Source organism: Rhinolophus sinicus, chromosome 17, assembly GCF_057876585.1.
Source record: "Rhinolophus sinicus isolate RSI-liver-muscle chromosome 17, RSI-T2T, whole genome shotgun sequence".
Lineage (NCBI taxonomy): Eukaryota > Metazoa > Chordata > Mammalia > Chiroptera > Rhinolophidae > Rhinolophus > Rhinolophus sinicus.
Window position 1 is genome coordinate 44,743,061 of NC_142517.1, and position 20,716 is coordinate 44,763,776.

General features: G+C 40.1%; 1 protein-coding gene across 2 annotated transcripts in view; it reads left to right on the forward strand.

Moving 5' to 3' along the window:
* USP13 (ubiquitin specific peptidase 13) overlaps positions 1-20,716 on the forward strand; it is a 105,235-nt gene that overhangs the window by 20,473 nt on the left and 64,046 nt on the right. The window contains exons 2-4 of one of the 2 annotated variants that reach the window (XM_019751835.3): positions 1,845-1,970; positions 8,512-8,572; positions 16,470-16,591. In XM_019751835.3, the coding sequence (XP_019607394.3) occupies positions 1,845-1,970; positions 8,512-8,572; positions 16,470-16,591 (309 nt within the window). The remainder of the gene's footprint in view (positions 1-1,844; positions 1,971-8,511; positions 8,573-16,469; positions 16,592-20,716) is intronic. The other variant, XM_074328294.2, reaches the window with a different exon arrangement.

Genomic DNA, 20,716 nt, shown 5'->3' on the forward strand with positions numbered 1-20,716 from the left:
TTTTCTGGTGTGCGCCATTTTTCATCAAATTACATTTTATTGGAAGAGAATGGAAGTGTTATTTTTTTGAAAATCACAAGATGTGGTGCTCAGTTTCATGGGCTTAATGCATAACTGACCATTACAATGATGCAGCATTTTTTTCTTAAGGTTTATGACTATGCCAAAGAACATGTTCATTTAAAGAAATCTTTTGAAAATATTTACCTCATTTATGGATCAAGTGAATGTAATGTGTTGCTTCTCGTTGAAGAACGTTTCTAATTATATTCAAATGATCTCATTTAAGGGGAAAAAGTTATGCAGAAGCACAAGCTATATCATTCTGAGTTATTTGGATGCTATTTTATAGTAAAGTTTTAAAAACTGTATTTGTATTTGTTGCCAGAATATAAAATTGAAATAGATTTTTGTCTATTAACCTGTATCCCATGAGCTTGCTAAATTCATGAATTAGTTTTACTAGTTACTTTTAGTAGTTTATAGACTCCTTAGGATTTTCCATATAGACTATAATGTCATCAGAAAATTGAGACCATTTTACTTCTTTGCCATCTTTATGCCTTTTTCTTTTCTTGCCTTATACACTATATATGCTACAGTAATAGGCATATATTGAACTAATGCTGTTATAATGTTCTCATTGTGACAACACTTCTTTATGTCTGCCTTAGAAACCATAGATACAATGTTGGAGACTTTTATTAGAAATTTTAAAAAATCTTGAGTTATTAGAACTTTAAAAATTATTTTTCATATATTGGTAATGAGCATCAGTGTCTGCTTTGATATTGTATTATAATTTGTGCTCTACTGAAATGCAATGTGAGGAATTTTGACAGGTGTTTGTTAGGAATTCTTACAGGTGTTTAAGAATTTATTTTTTTATTTTTTATTTTGAGGGGTGAGACTAACAGGAGCTTTAAAAAATCCACCTCTCCTTGAGGCTAATTTTAGATGCTAAGTTTACAGAGAAGCATGTTAAGCAGAGTGAGAGATGAAATTGGGATAGAAAATCAAGTATCTAATATGTGAAACATATTTTTGACTGTTCATTGTAGCAGTATGTCTATAATTAAATTATATTTGAAATATTGCATAGTGGGGTAAAAAGATAGACAGATTCAAATTTAACTCTGACACTTCCAAGCTGTGTGAACTTGGGCAAGTGACTTACCCTTAATTTTCTTAAAAACTGTAAAATGGAAATAGTAACACACAGCTTGCCATGTTGTTCAGATTAGAAATAATATAGGTAAAGCACCTGATACAGCTCAGGCATGCACTACCATGTAGCTATGGTTATTGTAGGACGGCATACTTATTAAGGTATTATTTATGTATTAAATTGTTATCATTTATTAATGGGTGCCATCAAATATCATGTGTCACCAAAGGAAGGACACGATATCTTTGAAGAACCCTGTCCTGCTAAAAGGATATAAAAACTTTATGTTCCTGGAGCCTCACACTGAGAAATGAGGAAGAACGATGATAAAACACTGCGGTGATGGTAGCTGGGTCACTGGCCAACTTTCTTCTGTCCCTTATCGGCATTTACCCCAGTTTGGAGCGTCAGACAAGCATGTTTACTTGCCAGGGCAACTGAGGATCTCACGTGACTGGGGGACTGCTCAGCTGTCCAGGGCACGTGGAACCCAGGTTTCCGTTCTGCGCTGCTCCTGTGGGTGATTGTGGCGCCATTGGAGGTTACTGCTGATGACTGTGACAGCCAGGTGGCCTTTGCCAGGCTTTCTTCCGCTTCCTTCCTCTTCCCCTTCTCTATATCGAGATTACTTGGCTAGGCATCCTTGGCTAATGTGTAACCTGTCTCTTTCTTCTAGAATTCAGAAGGTGGACTCTATGTATGCATGAATACATTTTTGGCCTTTGGAAGGGAACATGTTGAAAGACATTTTCGAAAAACGGGACAGAGTGTATACATGCACCTGAAAAGACATGTGCGAGAGGTGAGAGATACGCTTTTGGAGAATTGGCCTTGATGTCTTCCCTGTAACACTGTCTTAGTGTGTTTATCACATGGGGAGTTTACTGTGCCCATGTAACTTCTGATTTCCTTTGATGATGGGAAACAAACACAGGACTGTTTGCAGAAATTCATAGACTTACCCAAACTTCATCTTAACCAGCTTTGTTTTTCTCTTTCTCTAACCCTCTGGTTGGAGTTAAGAAGACAAGGGTTGACTGGAAAAAAATTGAAAACAAAAATTATAGGAAAGTACACAAAATCATACCAGAAATACTCCTGGCTCCAAAAGTCAGATATGAAAAATACTGGGGTATTTTTGCTTCAGATTTTTTTGATTTTAGTTAAAGAACTTTTCTTCAAGTTCAAGTCCCTTTTGTTTCCCTCATTCTCCACAAGTAACCATGGCTGTGAATTTGTTCTTTCTCATTCCTATGCATGCCATTATATTTTATTTACATTTAAGTATTCATGACCAATATGTAGAATGACTATGTGTTTTAAAGATGTAGATAAATAGTATCATATTGTTACCTATAATTCTACATAAAGCTTTCCCTTTCAACATTGCTTTTTGAAAATCTGTTCATGTTGTGATGCATTGGATGTACTTGATTCATTTTAATAGTTGTTTGGTATTCCATCTTATTAGTACTTTGTTATTTGTTACTCTTTTCTCCTATTGATGAGCAGTTAGATAGATTGTTTCCTTTTTTTTTTTTTTTTGGCTTCATAACTATGCAACAGTTAACATTTTTATCCATTTCTCCTGGGGGTACATGTGTAAGATTTCTTTAGGAAATATATCTAGAATTGCTAAGGCAGTTTTGTGAGTATGCTGTCTTCATTTTTACTAGATATTGCCAAATTCTTCCCCAGAGTGGTTTCACCAATTTATACTCCTATCTGCAGTGACTATGAGCTTATGTTTTCCCACAGCCTCACCAGTGCTTGGTCAGACTTGATTTTTGCCAATCTAATGGTTGTGAAGTGACGTATCTGGCATTTCCTTCAGTGAAGCTTGACAATCTTTATTGGCCATTCTGGTTTTCTCTTCTCTGAGTCGCCTATTTATATTTTCGGCCTATATCTGTATGGGTTTCTTTCTTTCTTTCTTTCTTTCTTTCTTTCTTTCTTTCTTTCTTTCTTTCTTTCTTTCTTTCTTTCTTTCTTTCTTTTTTTTTTGTTTTTAAGTTTGATTCAGTTCTTTTTAAATTCTGGCTGCAAAAACTTTTTGCTTTGTTTATAAATTATTTTGTAGAACAGAAGTTTTGAATTTTGATGAAGTTAGATTTATTAAACTTTTCTTTATGGATTGTGCTTTTTGTATCTTGTCTAAGAAATTGTTTCCTAGCTCAAGGTCATAAAAAGATTTCTCCTAATACTTTTATTTTTTTTAGAAGTGTGTGTGTGTGTTAACATTCTAGGTTTTCAATCCATCTATAATTTGTTTTGTACTTGTGTGAACTGTGAGAATCTACTTTTTATTTTCCATATTGATAGTCAATTGTCCCACTATTACTAGAATTATTTAGTCTTTCCCAGTGATTTATAGTGCCATCTTTTTTATATTTTAACTTGCCCTTCACACTTGGGTCTGTTTGGGGTCTCAGTTCTTTTCTGTTTATCTTATTTTCCTGTCTCTACATTGGTATGATAAGTTGATATCTGGTACCATGTTTCCCCCAAAATAAGACCTAGCCAGACAATCAGCTCTAATGTATCTTTCGGAGCAAAAGTTAATATAAGACCCGGTCTTATTTTACTATAATATAAGACCAGGTCTAATATAATATAATATAATAATATAATATAATATACTGGGTCTTATGTTAATTTTTGCTCCAAAAGATGCATTAGAGCTGATTGTCCGGCTAGGTCTTATTTTGGGGGAAACAGAGTAGTACAAGCACTTTTTCCATGTTAATTTTTTTCCCCAGACTTTCCTTGGTTTAGACATTTATTTTTCTATCTGGATTTTGTAATCAGTTCATCTAATTTAAAAAATCCTGTTGAGATTTTGATCACAATCACAATGAATTTGAAGATTAATATATAATCCACGTTGTTGTGTAAACTCCGTGAGGGCAGGGACTTTTGTCTGTTTTGTCCACTTCTGTGTCCTCGGCAATTCACAATGCCCAGCACATAATAGGTGCTTCATGAATATTTATTGAATGACGATTTAACATGGCATACCTTTCTATTTATTCAAGCCTCTTTTAAGTCCTCCAATAATATTTTGTAATTTTCAGTAAAGAAGCTTATATTTTGTTAGCTTTTTAAGGTATTCTATATAATTTTTATAGTTATTATTGCTGTCTTTTATTTTTTATGCATTTTAATTGGTTATTGATGGTGTTTGCAATGTTATTAATTTTCAAATGTTGATTTTATATTTAGCAACACTGTTCAACTTTCACTTTAGTCTTACTAGTTTATAGACTAGCTCGGATCTTCTAACTCATCAATACTGATTTGAAGTTTATCTAGTCTCTCATCCTAGCCTACCTAATATTTTCTCTGTTTAAATTTTGGGCAGTAAGAAGAGTAGGAGGAAGAAGAGGGAGAAAGGTCAGGAGGTCAGATAAGCCACCAACCCAATGATTAGCTTTACAGTAATCTAATGTTGGCCTAATATTACATGATTTATATTCACTACGCCTTTGGCGGAATGCAGCAATTCTTACGACGTCCGCTTTGTCCCACATATGTCTTAGTGTAAGGTGATGACATTGTACGCAATGGGGGGAAAATGAAACTGAGGCCCAGAGACAGACAATAACTTGCTTGCGGTCACCAAGCTCGCGGCAGAATTGGAGAAGGCTGGTCATCGTGGACAGGTAGCTCTGCCTCTGAAGTTCTAAGTCAAGTGTTTTACTCTCTGACCACCACCCTTTCTCGGTTTAGCTCTTTCCCTCATTTATTCTGATTTTTATCTGTGGTTCTCCCTCCTTGAGAACTCCAGGCCTGTGACGTGTCCAGGCAGCCTGTTGGTTTAGCCTGCTTCTCAGGGTCCACGACTTGAAACATTCTCTTATCTCCAGTACTCTCAGCTGACCCTTATCTCCTTGTCCTGCCTCCTTCCCTGTCCTCCAGAATGCAGCCCGTCGTCCATTGGTATCGTCCTCTGCTTTCAAGCATGACTGCTAGGAATCCCACACTGCTGTGGGGTTTGGGACCATGTCAGCTCTGGTCTTCCTCCTTCCACTGGGCCCCCTCACTGCCCAGCAAACCTGCTCTATACCCTGTCCCACTCCAGACTTTGGGTGTAGTACCTCCCTCATTGTTCTCAGAAGACGATTTGACTTGTACTTTACAGAGAAAGCAGGGATCCCTGCACTCCTTTCTTGCCTCTTGGGAACTCTGGCATCCAGTTCCTCCCTCTCAGCAGAAAGCTGTGTTCTCTCTGTCCTCATGGTCCTGTTTCCTCCTGCCTTGGGAAACCTGCGGCTTCATGAATTCCACCCCCTCTTACATCTCCAATCTGCCTCTTCTGGCTTTTCCCTCCCACCTTAAAAAAGAATGCACCACAAAACTGCCTCTCTGATTTGTGTCCTCCTTTAGTCGTCCTGTCCTTCAATTAAAGCTTCTTTAAAAACGTTTCTATTTTCATCCTCTCTGCTACGCCTCCATTGAAGTTCAACATTGCAGGCCGATTGATTTTCCTGTGAATCCGCCACCGCTACCAAGGTTGTCAGTGACCTCTTTGTTGTCACGCTTGGTGGGTATGTTTTAGCCCTGATTTTACTTGCCTTTTGGGGTATTTGAACTTGTTTTCCTTTTGGAACTGCTCCTCCCTGCTTCCTTGGGCACCATTCTTTCCTCACTGTCCTCCAGCCTTTCACTCTGCGCTTTCTCCCTTTCTTTCACCAGCATCACTGTTTTCATTTACCCCTTAAATATCGGCAGTTCCGAGGATGCCGTTTGACCCCCTTGTCTTCTTTCGCTGAAAGCTGCTCTTTGTCATCAGTGTCGTCCCTGTCTTTGTTGAACTGCTATCTCTGAGCTGATGGCTTCCAGATCACTGTCTCCCCAGAGCTAGAGATCTGCCCATCCACCTCTGACCTGGCTTTTTGTAGTCGAACGTCTCTCAGGTACTTCAAGCTCAGTGTGCCCAGACTGAATGAGTTCTCCATCCTCTTTCTCAGAGTTGTCCCTTGTCTTGAATTCTGGAGACCTGGACATGCTTTGGGTTTTGCTTTCATCCCATAACTGGTTGGTGACCAAGTCTTGTTACCTGGGGCTCCCAATAGCTCTGCAGTCCATCCTGTCCTCTCCGTCCCTGCTGTTCTCCTCATTAGTCCTTACAAGAGTGAGTGCTGTGGCTTCCTGCCTGCTCTCCTTCCTTCAAACCTGCTGCTTTCAGTCCCACCAGTCTGCGTGCTGCACCCAGCGTGATCTTTCCAAATGGACATACCCGGGCCTCTGTGGCACACCAAGGCTTACATCTCAGATGTCTCCCACTTCGTTGCAGGATGAAGTCCAAATTCTTTTGCACATGATTACAAGGCCCCCCCATGATCTGGCCCCTGTAGCCTTTCTAACCTTCACTCTTACTCCACCAGCTTTGTGCTTTAGACCTAGCAAACCACTTCTCCTTTCTGGAACACACCATAATTTCATGTTTTCTTTGTTTGGGATTCCTTACTTTTACCCTCATTCCTCTTTTATCTGTTGCATTCTCTGTGGTCAGCATATCCATTTACCTACTCATCATCCATCTGTCCACCCAGCCATCATCCATACATCTATCCATTCATCCATCATCCATTCAGCAAATATTTGCTGAGCAGCTGCTATATGCCAGGCCTGTTGCTCTTCTTACTTGACCAGCCCTGGCCACACCGTCCATCCCCAGAAGAGCTATCATTTCCTCTGTATGATAGGATTGGGCCTTTTGCACACCCATCTTACCACTCACTAGACTGTTGTGCTGTTTGTTTGCAACTAAGTTCCCCAACTACACTGGTGGGCTCCTCAAGGGATGGAGTGTGTATTTGTTCCCTTTGCAGCCTGAGCACCAGCACAGAGCCAGACACAGAGGCAGAGTCATGTCTTCTGATCGACGAGTCCCAGTTTCTCAAACCCTGTTGATTTCTAGTGGTGACTGATGTAGGCGCAGCAGTGATGGTGTTTGGCAGGAAGGCCTGATTTCTTTGTTGTTCTTTCCCTGAGAGGAAGTAGATCTAATTCAAGGCTAAGGTGCGAATCTCACCATCGGGGAGAGCCTCATGCTCTAGCAGGTCTTCATGTAGCCCCTCTCCTTTCTCCCTCCCCCGTCACGCAGGAATGGAGAGGACAGTGAGGGCAGAACAACTAAAAGGATGACAAACTCCTGTAGTGAGATTTCAAGTGACCTTCAGGATTGGTAAATGTGCCCTTGGCACAGGTTTATTTTAGCCTTTTTTGAGGCAGGTAAGTGGAGGGGAGAGGAGCAGAGGCTCTGAGACCGAGGAGGAAAGGGATTCTAAGAGAGGTGATGTGAATTTGGCATTAGTATTTGGAGAGACAGGTTTTGAGCTAAAGTATTCAATAGTTTTCACATTCCCAAGATGTGAACCATAAACTTACAGTAGAAGCTGTAAGAACGTAATGTGAGAATCACACAGTGAGTCAGCCTTCAATACCAAATGATAAAATGTGGGAAAGGAAACTTAGGACTAGTAAGAGGACAAACTGAAGAAGCAGCAGGGCCTTTATGGACCACGTGACAAAGCGCCAGGGTTTGACCCGCACCCTGCGGTGTGTTGGAAACGTGCTCTTTTCTATTAGCTGAAAGAATCTATAATGTGGAAATACTGTTTTGGCCATTAGAGATGAACATTTTTATAATCTATTTGAGAGTACAATTTTTATGTGTGTCAGAAGGTGATGAATGACCTCTTTTTCACAAACACCTGGTGGGTGTTTATGCCGGGGACTTGCATGATAGGTAGAAAACACACTTACAAAGCTTAGGATGGCAAATGTAGCCAGCCATCCGCTGGTGCTCCAAAAGTGTTTAGGGAGCTTAGACTGACGTGTGACCAGAATGTCCATGACGATGTATCAGTGTTTTTTGTGTCCTTCACCAATTATTGTTGGGCCTGCCCAGGGCCAACCACGGGGGACCCAGGAAGTAGGTAACCAGGGAACAAGAGCCTCCCCTCCTGGAGCTTCCGCCATCTTCCCAGAGCTCCAGTGTTGGACGTTGACTCCAGCCTCTTTGGAGAATGTGCCAATTTCAAGTTGAAGTATCTACTTTACTTCGATGCCTGGTTCCACTTCCTGTTCCAGAAGTGCTTTCTTTGTAATTAGGGAAAAATAATCAGGTGGAACAATTGTATTGCCCTTCACTTACCTTCACTGACCTGGATCAAGTTCTTGTTCATCCTGGAGTCGCTAATCCAGGTTGAGTATTTCCTCTGGACTTTTATAAAAACTGGGAACCTCTGAGATGTCCTTTCATCCCTTCCCCCCCCCAGCTTCCAATTGTTTATTCCACAAGCTGCATTTTAACAATTTTTTTGTTTGTTTTTCAGAAGGTAAAAGGGGCATCTGGTGGAGCTTTACCAAAAAGGAGGAATTCCAAGATGTTTTTAGGTAATGTATATAGTTATCAACAGCATGCCCTGTGTGTGTGTGTGTGTGTGTGTGAGAATAATAGGTTGTTTATTGCTCTACAATTGAAGCATGAGCAGAACCAATTTAATTGGAGATGATCTGCCTCTACGTTATGTTTACGTAGTTGTGAAGGGTGTTTTTAGTCAGGATAGTGTTTTGAAGCGATTAACTTCCAGTGACTGGAGAGTAATTCTGATCCTGCTCCTGTCTTTTTTCACTACCTTTAAAGAAGAGACAGTTTTTCTGTTTTTAGTATTAGCCAAACTACAGACTTTACTCGGATTTCACCATTTTTTCCCACTAATGTCCCTTTTTGTTTCAGATTCCCATGTTGCATTTAGTTGTCATGGTTCCTTAATCCTGTTTAATCTGTGACAATTCCTCACTCTTTCTCTTTTTTTTCTTTCTTTTGTTTCCATCTTTCTTTCTTTCTTCCCTCCCTCCCTCCCTCCCTCCCTCCCTCCCTCCCTCCCTCCCTTCTCTCTCTCTCTCTCTCTCTCTCTCTCTCTCTCTCTCTCTCTCTCTCTCTCTCTCTCTCATCTTTAGTAATTGTGACACTTTTGAAGAGTACCGGCCAATTATTTTGTAGACTGTACCTCAGTTTGAGTTTGTTTGATGTTTCCTCATGATAAATCTGAGGTTATGCGTTTTTGGCAAGAAGTCCACAGTGATGTGCCCTCCACAGTGTACGTTATTGGGGGCACATGATGCTATGTCTTCATATGGTGATATTAACCTTGACCACTCGTTAAGGGGTGTCTGTTGGGTTTCTCCACTGTAAAGTTACAGTGTAATTAATGAGTCATGGAAGTGCTATTTGGAGACTATGCTAATATCTTATTTCTCCTCAAAGTTTTACCCACTAATTTTACCATCCATCCGTGGATCTTGCCTGCAGCAATGATTGCTGTGGTGTTTGACTAACAGTGACTTTCTCTCTCCCTCATTCAGAAGAGCTAGTTTGGCTTATGCAAATGAGCACCGGTTTCTGTATCATGTTATCATGATCATATTTTATATGAAGCTTATGATATGGTTTTCCTAGGAAAAAAGTAGTTTGATAATGTTTGACCAAACAAGTTTAAAAGCTTACATGTCTGGGACTGTTGTCTGAAAGGAATTTCAAAATTGTTTGCATGTGATGATTTCATTTTGGTAAAAATCTGTACACATAAATATGTATATGTATATGTATATATGTAAATATGTATGTATATGTGCATGTCTATCTATTATGTATGTGTGTACATACATGTATGTAAATGTGTGTATGTATTTGTGTGTTTATACACACATACATATCCACATAAGACTGAGTGTCTGGAAGTGTCTGGCAGAATATTCTCCAAATTGTTCATTGTAGCTCTTTTTTGGTGGTGGGATTGAGGTGATTTTTATTTTCTTTTTTTTGCTTATCTGTTTTTGATTTTTTCCATAACAAGCATATGTTACTGTTATAATAAAAAGGCACATTTATTATTTGAAAAGAAAGCCATTGCAAGCAGTCAAAGAGCTGAGTTTCCTTCCTGCTGTGATTTTTCTATCTTGTCTTTCAATCTTTGTGTCTTTTACTCAAAAGACTTTGAGGTTCGATTTCTCTAGTGTCCGTTTTGGTGGTAGATGATATTGTCAAGTAACTCTTTTAAAAAATTAATGCAAAGGTAAGCACTGCACTTTTGTGCTTCATATGGTGTGGATGGGCCCCGTCCATTGCTTCCTGGGAGCATGAACCCACCATTTCATTTCAGGGGGACATTTCCTACAGGCTGCTCTCTGTGGGACTCAGCAGTCCATAGCTCAGAAAACCATAGGCTGTGCCTAAAACTTGTAGCCCAGCAAAAATGGCCTCTTTCGACTGTACCAGTATTTTAAAAAATTAAATTTGAACCTCATTAGCACTCTGGGGCTTGCCCCAGGCCATTTATCTCTATTGTGACTTACCCAGGTGCTTCACAGATTTATGCCAGCTCCCTCAGCCAAGTCAGAACTTGGTTTTGCAAGCCCTGATTTACAGCCCCCTCAATGGATGTTTCCTGTCTCCCAGTAGCAGGTATTTTTCACTTGTCAACCTGATCACAGCTCTGTTTTCAAGTTGATGTGGCCTGTAAGTTGACTTCAGTGAAGGACTGTATGAGGATTACATCTGGCTTATGTGACAGGAAACTGAAAATGGTGGTGGCTTTAAACAAAATAGATGTTTACGTTTTTCTCATGGAGAGGATGTGGGGAAGCCATAAGTTTGGGCTGATGTGATGGTCTCATGTTCTATCAGGATCTAGATTCTTCCCATGTTTCTGGTTCACCCTTTATCCATCCTGGCCTGTGATTTCTAACCTCATGGTTACTTCATGGTCCAAATGGCTGCTGGAGCCCCAGTCATCACATCTCCATTCTGGAAAGCAGGAAAGATGAAGGGGGCGGGGGGTGGGGGGGAGGACGACAATCGCATCTCCCAGTGGAGTCAGCTTCCTTTGTCAGCCTTCTCACAGATCCTCAAGCAGCACTTCAGTTTACAACTCTCTGGTCAGAACTTGGTCACATAACCACACCAAGTGCTGCACAGGAGACTGGAAAGTACAGTCTATTAACTGGTGTCATTGAATCAAGTCTGTTATTAAGGAAGAAGGAGAGAATGGATACCAGGAGGCAGCTAGTAGCCTCTGCCACAGACTCCTCCCCTAAAAGGGACACTGGGTCAGTCTCTTCACGGAGAGGAAGAGAACTCAGAATGTTCTTCTCGCAGGCTCTCTTGTTTCTTCGACTAGAAAGTACTTGTTCATTGCTATTGAAATGTAGTTATCATGCCCCTTCTCCTTCACAAAGCAGGTGTAGATGACTAATGCTTTCTCCTGGAGAGAGGCTTTTTTCCCTCATTCATTTGATGACTTGTGAATCATTTCTCTTCCGTTGGCTTAATAGTCACGTTGAAACCATTGGTTCATTCAGTTATGACCTTCAGTATTGGTTTGATGAGGGAAACTGAGGCCATTAACTGGTGCTGACTGGCTTGCCTAAGCCCCCTGAGCACCACCCTACCCTCAACAGTTGTCCCTCTTCCCCCCGATCGCTGGTGTTCATTCAAGGGAATCACAGTTAAGGATCCTTCCCACAGCTCTAGTTTTTGCTGGTAATTTTTTTTTTAAATCAACAATAACAGCTATGGGTAACTTTTGAATCATTTAAATTTTATACCTTTTCTTTGCATTTAAGACTAAAAAAACCATTTTTTGATTACGTAAAACATGGACAAAGCTTAAAATTGCAGTTATAAGGCCTCTATAATGAAAAGTAAGTTTCTTTTTCTCCCTTCCCTGTCTCTCACCTCCATGTTTAGTCTCCTCAGAGACGAATAGTATTTTCTGTTTGTACATCCTTATATAGCTTGTATATCCTTCCAGTGACGGTCTATACATATACCATGGTTTTAGACTTTTCCTATAGGCAGTCGTGAGCCATTAACACTCTGGTTCCCGAACTGTGCTCTGCGGCACCCTGAGGAGCTGCAAGGAGCTCACAGGTGCACCTCGGGGTATTTTAAATCTTAAGGGAACATATGTTTGAACTTTGCACAAACCGTTAGCTCATGTAATTTTACCAGCAGAGTATCGTATATTCCTTTCAGTGACTTCATCTCTTTGTGAAGCTGGTTTTTTTGGTGGTTTCAATGGTAAAAGGCGAGTACCCTGTGAAAATAAATGTGGAACAGGAAAAATGGGGGTAGTGTCCAATCTGACTCACAGAGAAGTTGTGCAGTGCCCACCAGATGCACTCATCCTGTAGGTAAGGGATTGTGGTTATTTACGAAGGAAAGAAAATGTGCCTTTCTTTCAATTTATGTGTATTGTTTTTTTCAAATGGTCTCTAAGTGGTTAGAACGTAAATAATTAAGTTGTTTGGACCTAACAGTTAAATAAACAGAACTGCGAGGCACTTCTCTTGGCTTCTGGCTGCTGTGCAAAAATTGCTGGGATGCTTTAGGGTGCTGTGACCTAAGGAAGTGTGGGTAGCTCTGCATTAATGTTTCAAGCTAGAAAGGGACATTATTAGGTTGTCTTTTAGAAACATAACTTACAACGGTAGGACCGATGGTGAATTTTGGGAATAAGCTGATCTAAAACTTAGTGTTTTATGAGCTAGAAGGAGAGAAGAGAGGATGTAAGAGAGCTCAGGGTCTTCAAAGAAATACTCCAGGAGTTGTGACATGATTCTGGCCTAATCTCATATATTTTTTATAATAAAGCTACAAATGTGTATAGATGTATAAATAACGGCTAATGCATTTCATTAAAATACCATCTTTGGTATGTCATAAAAACAGTGTAAATATTCATAATTTTATTAAGTACCCTCTTCACCCAACATTCATAAATAGGAGAAACTGAGTTATGTCCTTCTGTGTCTGAAGCACTTCAAAGAGCTACTTTTCACCTCAGACAGCTTAAATTCCACTTCTTTGGCTTTAGCCATGGCACGCATACTTGATGGGAAACAGGTTGAAAACAGAACATTTGTAGAAAGTTCCAGGATGGACCTGTTCAGAAGACTCACTGGGGCCTATAATGACCAGAAGGTTCTAGTGAACTCCACTGTGCCTTTCCTTCTGAGGGAGGTCATGGAACAGGGTCTGGGCTCAAGGGGCTTTCCCCTTGTACCTTCTTTTGAGGGTAAGTGGTTGGTCAGATTTCACAGCACTGAAACAGCCAGGTTGCTGATCCAGCACACAAATCTAAGTCAGGCATAGAGAACTCTGAGCTGGGAATCAGCCCTGGTTTTATTTCGGGATCCATTTCTCCACTGTGCTTCTTCATAGCTTAGGCAAGTTACTTCTTGGAAATGGGTGTGGTCCCAGCCATGTCTCCCAGGAATCTGAGAGGATCATTGAAGTAGAGTTGGGCAAGAGGTATTTCAAAGAAAAACAAAAGTTATTAACTTAGGAAAAGAACCCATCCAGGTATAATAGCCACAATGGCAAGTGGTGCTGGGAGAAATTGGGGGTCTTAGTCCTGCTGGTCATGAGGACACGGTTACTTTGTAGGTTTCTCAACTAGGTAACTTTGGGGTTGTGAAGACTCTAATTAGAGAAATTCGGACATTGTAGATTTCTATATAGGATTGTGAGGTCATATATATTCAGGAGAAAGCTTAGACATGTTCCTTAAAATCAGAGTATTTGTCCCTTAAACATCAGAGTATTTGTCCCTTAAACTCAGGTAGTTTCGCTGCTGAATTTTCTCTAATTTGGATTAAGACGTTTGGGAAAGATCATGGTCCCCTTCATCCCACTGAATTAAAAATAAAAGAAAACAAAAAACTAAGAGTAAAGAAGCCCCACAAAGTTCTACTTTTTTGTTTAACAGCAGTCTTGCTTCTTTTTAAACACAAATCAATTACCAATGAAAAAACAAAAACCTTAGTGACTCTTTTGATGCTCTTGCTTTGCTGGTGTCCTTAGCATGGTGGGGTTTTTAACTCCCTGAAATCTCCTCTCAGAGATGTTTACTGAGTGTTTGGTGTGTGATGAGCACTCTGTAGGGACTGGGGACGTGGGAGTGAATACCTGTTTCCTGCTCTTAGTGCTTCCATTTGAGACACATTCGAAGTTCATACCGTGTTTCTCCGAAAGTAAGACCTAGCCGGACAATTAGCTCTAATGCGTCTTTTGAAGCAAAAATTAATATAAGACCCGGTATTATATTATGTTATGTTATGTTATGTTATGTTATGTTATGTTATGTTATGTTATGTTATGTTATGTTATGTTATGTTATGTTATATTATAGACCCGGTCTTTTTTTACTATAAGACTTATTTTTCTTATAGTAAAATAAGACCGGGTCTTATATTAATTTTTGCTCCAAAAGACGCATTAAAGCTGATGGTCCAGCTAGGTCTTATTTTCAGGGAAACACGGTATCTGCTCCCCATTCAGATCATGTAGCAGATCCTCACATGATAGACATGATCTTCCTGAAACTTCAGGATTGCTTTGGAGTTGGGGCAGCCAGAAGGATGGGAAGGCACTTTTGATCAGGTTAGTTGTCAGGAGAGTGGAGAAGGTGATGATGATGATGATGGTGATGGTGATGGCAGCTGCCGTCTGTGGAGCCCCTAATACCTGCCAGGTCCTATACTCGGTGCCTTAAAACCTTATGTTGGTTAATCCTCTCGACAGTCTTGTGGGCAGTACATAATGCTGTCTGTAGCTTACTCCTGAGGAAAATGAACCTGGAAAGAACTTGCCCAGCGTTAAGTAGCTAATAAATGTCACAGTGGGATTTTTTTGGGGACTTAAGTTTATCATTGTTATTGGTCAGGTAAGATTTCAATTACTATTAAGTGAGTATGTTTTTTTTTAATTACAACTATTGGGGCATTCACGTTTTTATGACATATAGAGTGTCTGTCTGAATTATTTTCTTTAAATAAATGCCTTTAGTTATTGCTTAAAATGCTTAGAATCTTCTTTAACATTGTTTTTTGTCAAACTAACCTCTTACAGCTATCTAATGATGTTTTTGTTTCTATAGTTTGGCATTTCTGGTTCTTATTATTTAGAGTCTTTTGTTAAAATGTTTTTGTTAAAATGTGTTTTAGCTGTATCTCAGTTTGTACTTAAAACTGCCCTCCCTTTGAAAATTGAAGACCAGAGCTACACACAGAAAGATACTAGGTTTTTGGTTGAAGGCAAACAAGGTAATAACAGAATCTAGGTCCTTTGGTTTTCAGCTGGCTGCTTCATTCAGTAAAATAACTTTCTCCCATCTACAGAGCTTATGTTTGTATACCTGTTTATGTGTGTGTTTGTGTGTGTGTGAGTGGAAAATGGCTCAGTAGCTCTTTGTCACCATAGTTCCAAACATCTAAATATACAAACATGATCTGGGATGCCGGCATCATGTGAACACAGGCTGCAATGGCCATGTAAATATTGTGACAAGACATTTCCTTGTGTCTTCACCTAACCTTTACCAGAGATTAGCCGAGCAAAGAGGCGATGATTTGAGAGATAATAGCCTAGAGGACCTCGTCTTTCTTACTGAAACTTCTTCACAGCCCGAGGACAACAGCACATTTATATTACCTGGTTTGCCCCTCTTGTTCACTGTGCAATCTCTCAGCAACTCTTAGGGGGCAACGGGGGGGCGGGGGGAGAGACAGAGAGAGAGAGAGAGAGAGAAAGAGAGAGAGAGAGAGAGAGACAGAGAGAGAGAGAGAGAAAGAAAGAGAGCGAGAGAGACATTGAGATTTTAAATAATAGCTACCATTATCGATTACCTATTCTGTGCTAGGTCTCTTGTCTACAGTTTCTTATTTGTTCTCCATATAAAGTGTGTGAGATAGGTGTTATCATCTACATTCTACAAATGAGGGAACTTTAAGGCTTAGAGAGTTTGTGATGTGCCCAAAGTGACATTAAGTTTTGGAACCAGAATTGAACCTAGGTTTATCTGCTCTCAAACCCATGTACCTTCTTCCATGTTACAGTATTGTGTAAAAACATTTCATTCCATTCGTGTGAAATCAGGAGCCAGGTACCCAACAAACCGTAATGAACAGTTTATTCCTTTAAACATCTTTAAGAATTGAATATATGGCACATATGTTTATTTTAACTGTAAAGCTGTATGCTATGACTCAGTCTTCTTTATACATCATCTGTCACTTATAAATAAGTATTCATAGCTTCGGAAAGACGGAAAGGCCTTTTACTCCTGGTTTGGGGCAGATAGATGGTCATAGCAGAGGAGGGAATTTTGTAATGTCACGCCCTTGGTTTGTCATCCCTGTGGATTTTTGGCTTTCCCAGTCAGTGCTGCCTTAGTGTGTGGAATGTTCTTTCTTCATGTCTTGTTCTTTGTTTTTGTTTTCTCCTCAGATCTAGATACTGATGACGATTTAAATAGCGACGATTATGAATATGAAGATGAAGCCAAACTTGTTATATTCCCAGACCACTATGAAATAGCACTACCAAATATTGAGGAGTTACCTGCCCTGGTCAGTGAGTGTGCTCGGCTGCTAGCTAGATGCGCGTGACTCTCTGTGTCAGGTGTGTGTGCGTGTGTAGTGTGCGTGCCCCCAGGGAGCGGGGTGGGGAAGGTGGATTGAATGAGAGCAGAGGAGAAGAATGAGCACAAACATAAGCATATCGCTTCTTCCCTGCAAAAAGGGCTTGCAGAGTTACGTTTCAGGAGCTTTGGGCCACATACCCTCGCTGCTTGTTTGGGCCTCAGGGCTCGCGGGGCTGGCCTCCCCCATGTGGGCGGGCTGCTTGCTGCCTGTGACTTCCAGTCTGTTGCCTAGATTTTCAGACTGTGCCCCCGAGATGTGCAGGGACTGCTGCAGAGGGGCTGTCTTCTGATTAGAGGACGACTGTATTTTTGTCTCTTCTGCATATTAGCCTAACACGTAAGATTTTGTTTGGGGGAAAACTAAAGAGTTCCACGGCTGAAGCAACAGCAACATGATTATAAAAATAACCAAACATTTACAAATTGTGGGTCTGCAGGAGCTCTGTGTAATGCTAACCTACTTTTCAGTTTCGTTCCTCAGGAGGACTAAGACTCCTTTCTAGGTTTTGAATTTAGATTCAGTGGTGAGTTTTTTTGTCCTCTTCCCTTTCCTTCTTTTTTGTGGAGCGACTTTCATTTTCCCGAACAACTTAAGCTGTGGGTGGCAGCGGTGGTGTGAGGCCACCAGGTTCTGTTATGGGTTCTTGAATTCTGGAAGTGGGCAGAGTTCCTACAGGAACCCTAACCTTTTTTCTGTTGTTTCCTCATGTCCCATATTGTCGCTGCCACTCCATCCTTCTTTCCTTTGTTCTCTTTCCTTTCTGATCCTTTTTTCCACTGTGTGCACCTGAGTTCTCAGAGCCTGGCCACAGAGAGCAGTGGGGACAGGGGTCAGGGTCATTTTGAATGTAGACATGCCAGTTTTTTTTCTTTTTCCCTTCTCAAACTCTGCCAGAACCAAAGCCAGGTCTTTGGGTCCCACAATCTTTAGGACTTTGTGTGACTCTATTTACAGCCACCTGCTCACTTATCCCTGCCAAGAGGGAACATTGTGCCCAGGGTTCCCAGGTCATCAGAGACCAGGTTTCCCCTATTCAATCTCTTTTGCCTCTGACTTACTTTATACATAAATATAAGACCATAGGAATGAAAATTTTCTGTATTTCAGTGTTGTACGTCTTTCATGTAGTTGTTAATTGTAAAGATATCCTTTTTCGTACTAAGTGCAAACCCTTAGCGATGCATACAGAATTAAATTACCTATGCTGACTCAGGTGGCTGTTACCAAGGATAAAATATGGGAGTGGACAAAATGGTTTTGCTTCATCCCATCATCTGATACTATATGCTAAAGCTTATATCTCTGCAATACGAGTTCTTACTGCTCTTGTTTTATATAACTCTTATGTCTACTGTCAGAAAAGAAGAAGCACGTTGTGAATAAATGTCATGATTTTTCTCTGATTCACTTACGAAGAAAAAGTCTTGATATGAAAAAAGTTAATAAAAAAGCCTTTAAATGCTTTCAATGATTCCTATATTCAGAACATAATTGAAGTGTAAATGCTTTTATTTAAACATACAATGTTATAGAAATCTGAATCCATCAATATATATCATAATTTTTAATACAAAGTCTTTTGGATTAGGAAATATTTTAAGAATTAAAATAATAGAGAGAATTATTTGGAAGGGGAGATTGAAGGAAAAGCCTGGATTTATCTGACGGTAACTGTTAGGATTTATCTATATAACAAATGCTAGTTAACTATATTTTTCTTTTCATGTTTTTGCTACATTTTTGATGTTTAATAATTCTCTTTTTAAGCTTTTAAAGAACCCAAAATTATTGAGCTAAAAATCACACAACCAGGTGACTCTTCCTTCATCTCTTAAGCTTCTCAGCACAGAAAAAAATTCAGTTTCAGATACTCTCTAGATTCTACCAAAAAGTTAAACCACCTCTTAGCAACGCAGGCTTCACAGAGACAGCATTTGGGGCTCAGGAGGGATCTTAGAATCTGGAATCCAGTACTTCGTTGTAGACACGGGGAACTCAAGCAGCGGTGTGCTTGTAAATGGTTAGCAGCCAGCTCCCTGGGGGAACAGTCCTGCTTGGTAGTGTTTGCTGGTTTCTGTGGTATTAATGCTGCCACCATGGCTGATTTCAGGCTAACAACATAATGTCGCTGAATGCAGTGTTGGGAAGAGATGTGCAGTAGCACACCATTATCTAGAATTTCCACCATTCGTATAACGTAGACGTAAATAACCTCAAGGGCACATAGATAATAGGAAGATATAGTCAAATTTTAACTTCGAAGTGTTTTGAATATTTGTTACCTTTCAAAAATATATTTTATTTAATGGTAAGTTTATATAATTTAATTTTTAGTAATGGGTGCATTTAACAACCATCTTGCAGAATTCCTTAATATTTAGCAATCGAGTCTGTGAGCCAATTGGAGCCAGTTTCAGAACACTACTGAACTTGAGCTCTATGGAGACTTGGGATGGATCCAGGACTAGTAACAAGGTCTCTTCGCTTCACACCAGATAACAAATCCAGGGAAAGATAATTCACAGTATAATTACAGGATGATGGTTCCTGACCTTCAGCTGTGATCCACAAAAGGGGCTTCTAAGGGATTTTAGATGATATTCTGAAAACACTAGATCAGTGTTATATTAGTGGTCCAGAAGATTAAGGAAATTTTGTTGAGTGTCACAAGGAAGGATATTCAAAGGAAAGAAAGAATATTACATCCAAATCTTGACCAAAATCCATTGTGCATTGCAAACCAGAACTCTTAAAAAAGATCTGATGGGGTGGAGGAATTCAGATGAGGACTGGGAGGGGACCGGTAGTGTGTGAAACAGCAAGCGTATCATAATAACAGGCCAGACAAAAAACGATAAGGCTGTATACCCAGAAGTGCTAAGGTGGCATAAAATACCCCATAAAATCGGAAAGGGGCTGGTGGTGACCTCAGCCCTGTTCTCTAGGGGCGGTCGTGGAAGGGGTAAGAGAGGAATTTTGATAATTGAAAGGAAAGGGCAATTACATAACGGTTTGTGGTGAGAGATGAATGAGAGCTTCTCTTTGAAAAGGTTTTAAAATATACTTTTATGAATGCCTGATCTGTAATGGAGTATAAGCTTTTTGAGGGCAGCGACCTCTTCCTTATTCCTGACCATGCCTAGCTCCAGTGTCATCAGTTTGGTAGTGTGCAGTATAACCTCGGGGAGTTTTAAGCTGGGAAAGGATCGGATCTAATCACAGCAGATCCCTCTGGCTGCTGGGAGAAAAGAGACTGTAGGGAGGCTTCCCCGGGGCCATCCAGGTGAGCTGTGATGGTTGTTGAAACTAGGATGGTGTGGTTGAAAACGAGAAGAGGTAGGTTCCAAATAGATTTGGGATGCAGGACGGCTAGGAATTGTCCATGGGTTGGGTGAAGGTGGGATGGCAGCTGAGGGAACAGCCTCCATTGTCTCTTAATCAATTCTAAGATTAATTGTCCGTGCTACTCAGGAGAAATATTCTGCATGAAGTTTAGCTACCTGTGCAGGATGTTAGTGAAGTAGAATACAATTTTTATTTAAAAAAAAAATTTAAGCAATCCAGTGGCTTTTATTATATTCAGAGTTGGGCATCCATCACCACCATCTCATTCTAGAAAATTTTATTACCCCACCGCCATCACCTCTCAACCTTTCCTGTGCCCCAGCCTCCGCAATCACTAATCTATTTTCTGTCTGTGTGGATTCTGGACATTTTATATAAATGAATCATACAACACAAGGTCCTTTGTGGCTGGCTGTTTTTCACTTAGCATATATTTTCAAGATTTATCCATGTTATAGCATATATCAGTACTTTATTTCTTTTTATTGCTGAAAAACATTCTATTATATGGACATAGGACATTTTACTTACCCATTTATCATTAATGGGCATTTGGATTGTTTCCACTTTTTGGCTATTACAAGTAATGCATCTGTAAACATTTGTCTTTAAGTTTTTGTGTGGACACATTTTCATTTATCTTGGGTATATGCTTAGGAATTTTGGGGTGACATAGTGACTCTCTTTAACTGTTTGAGGACCTGC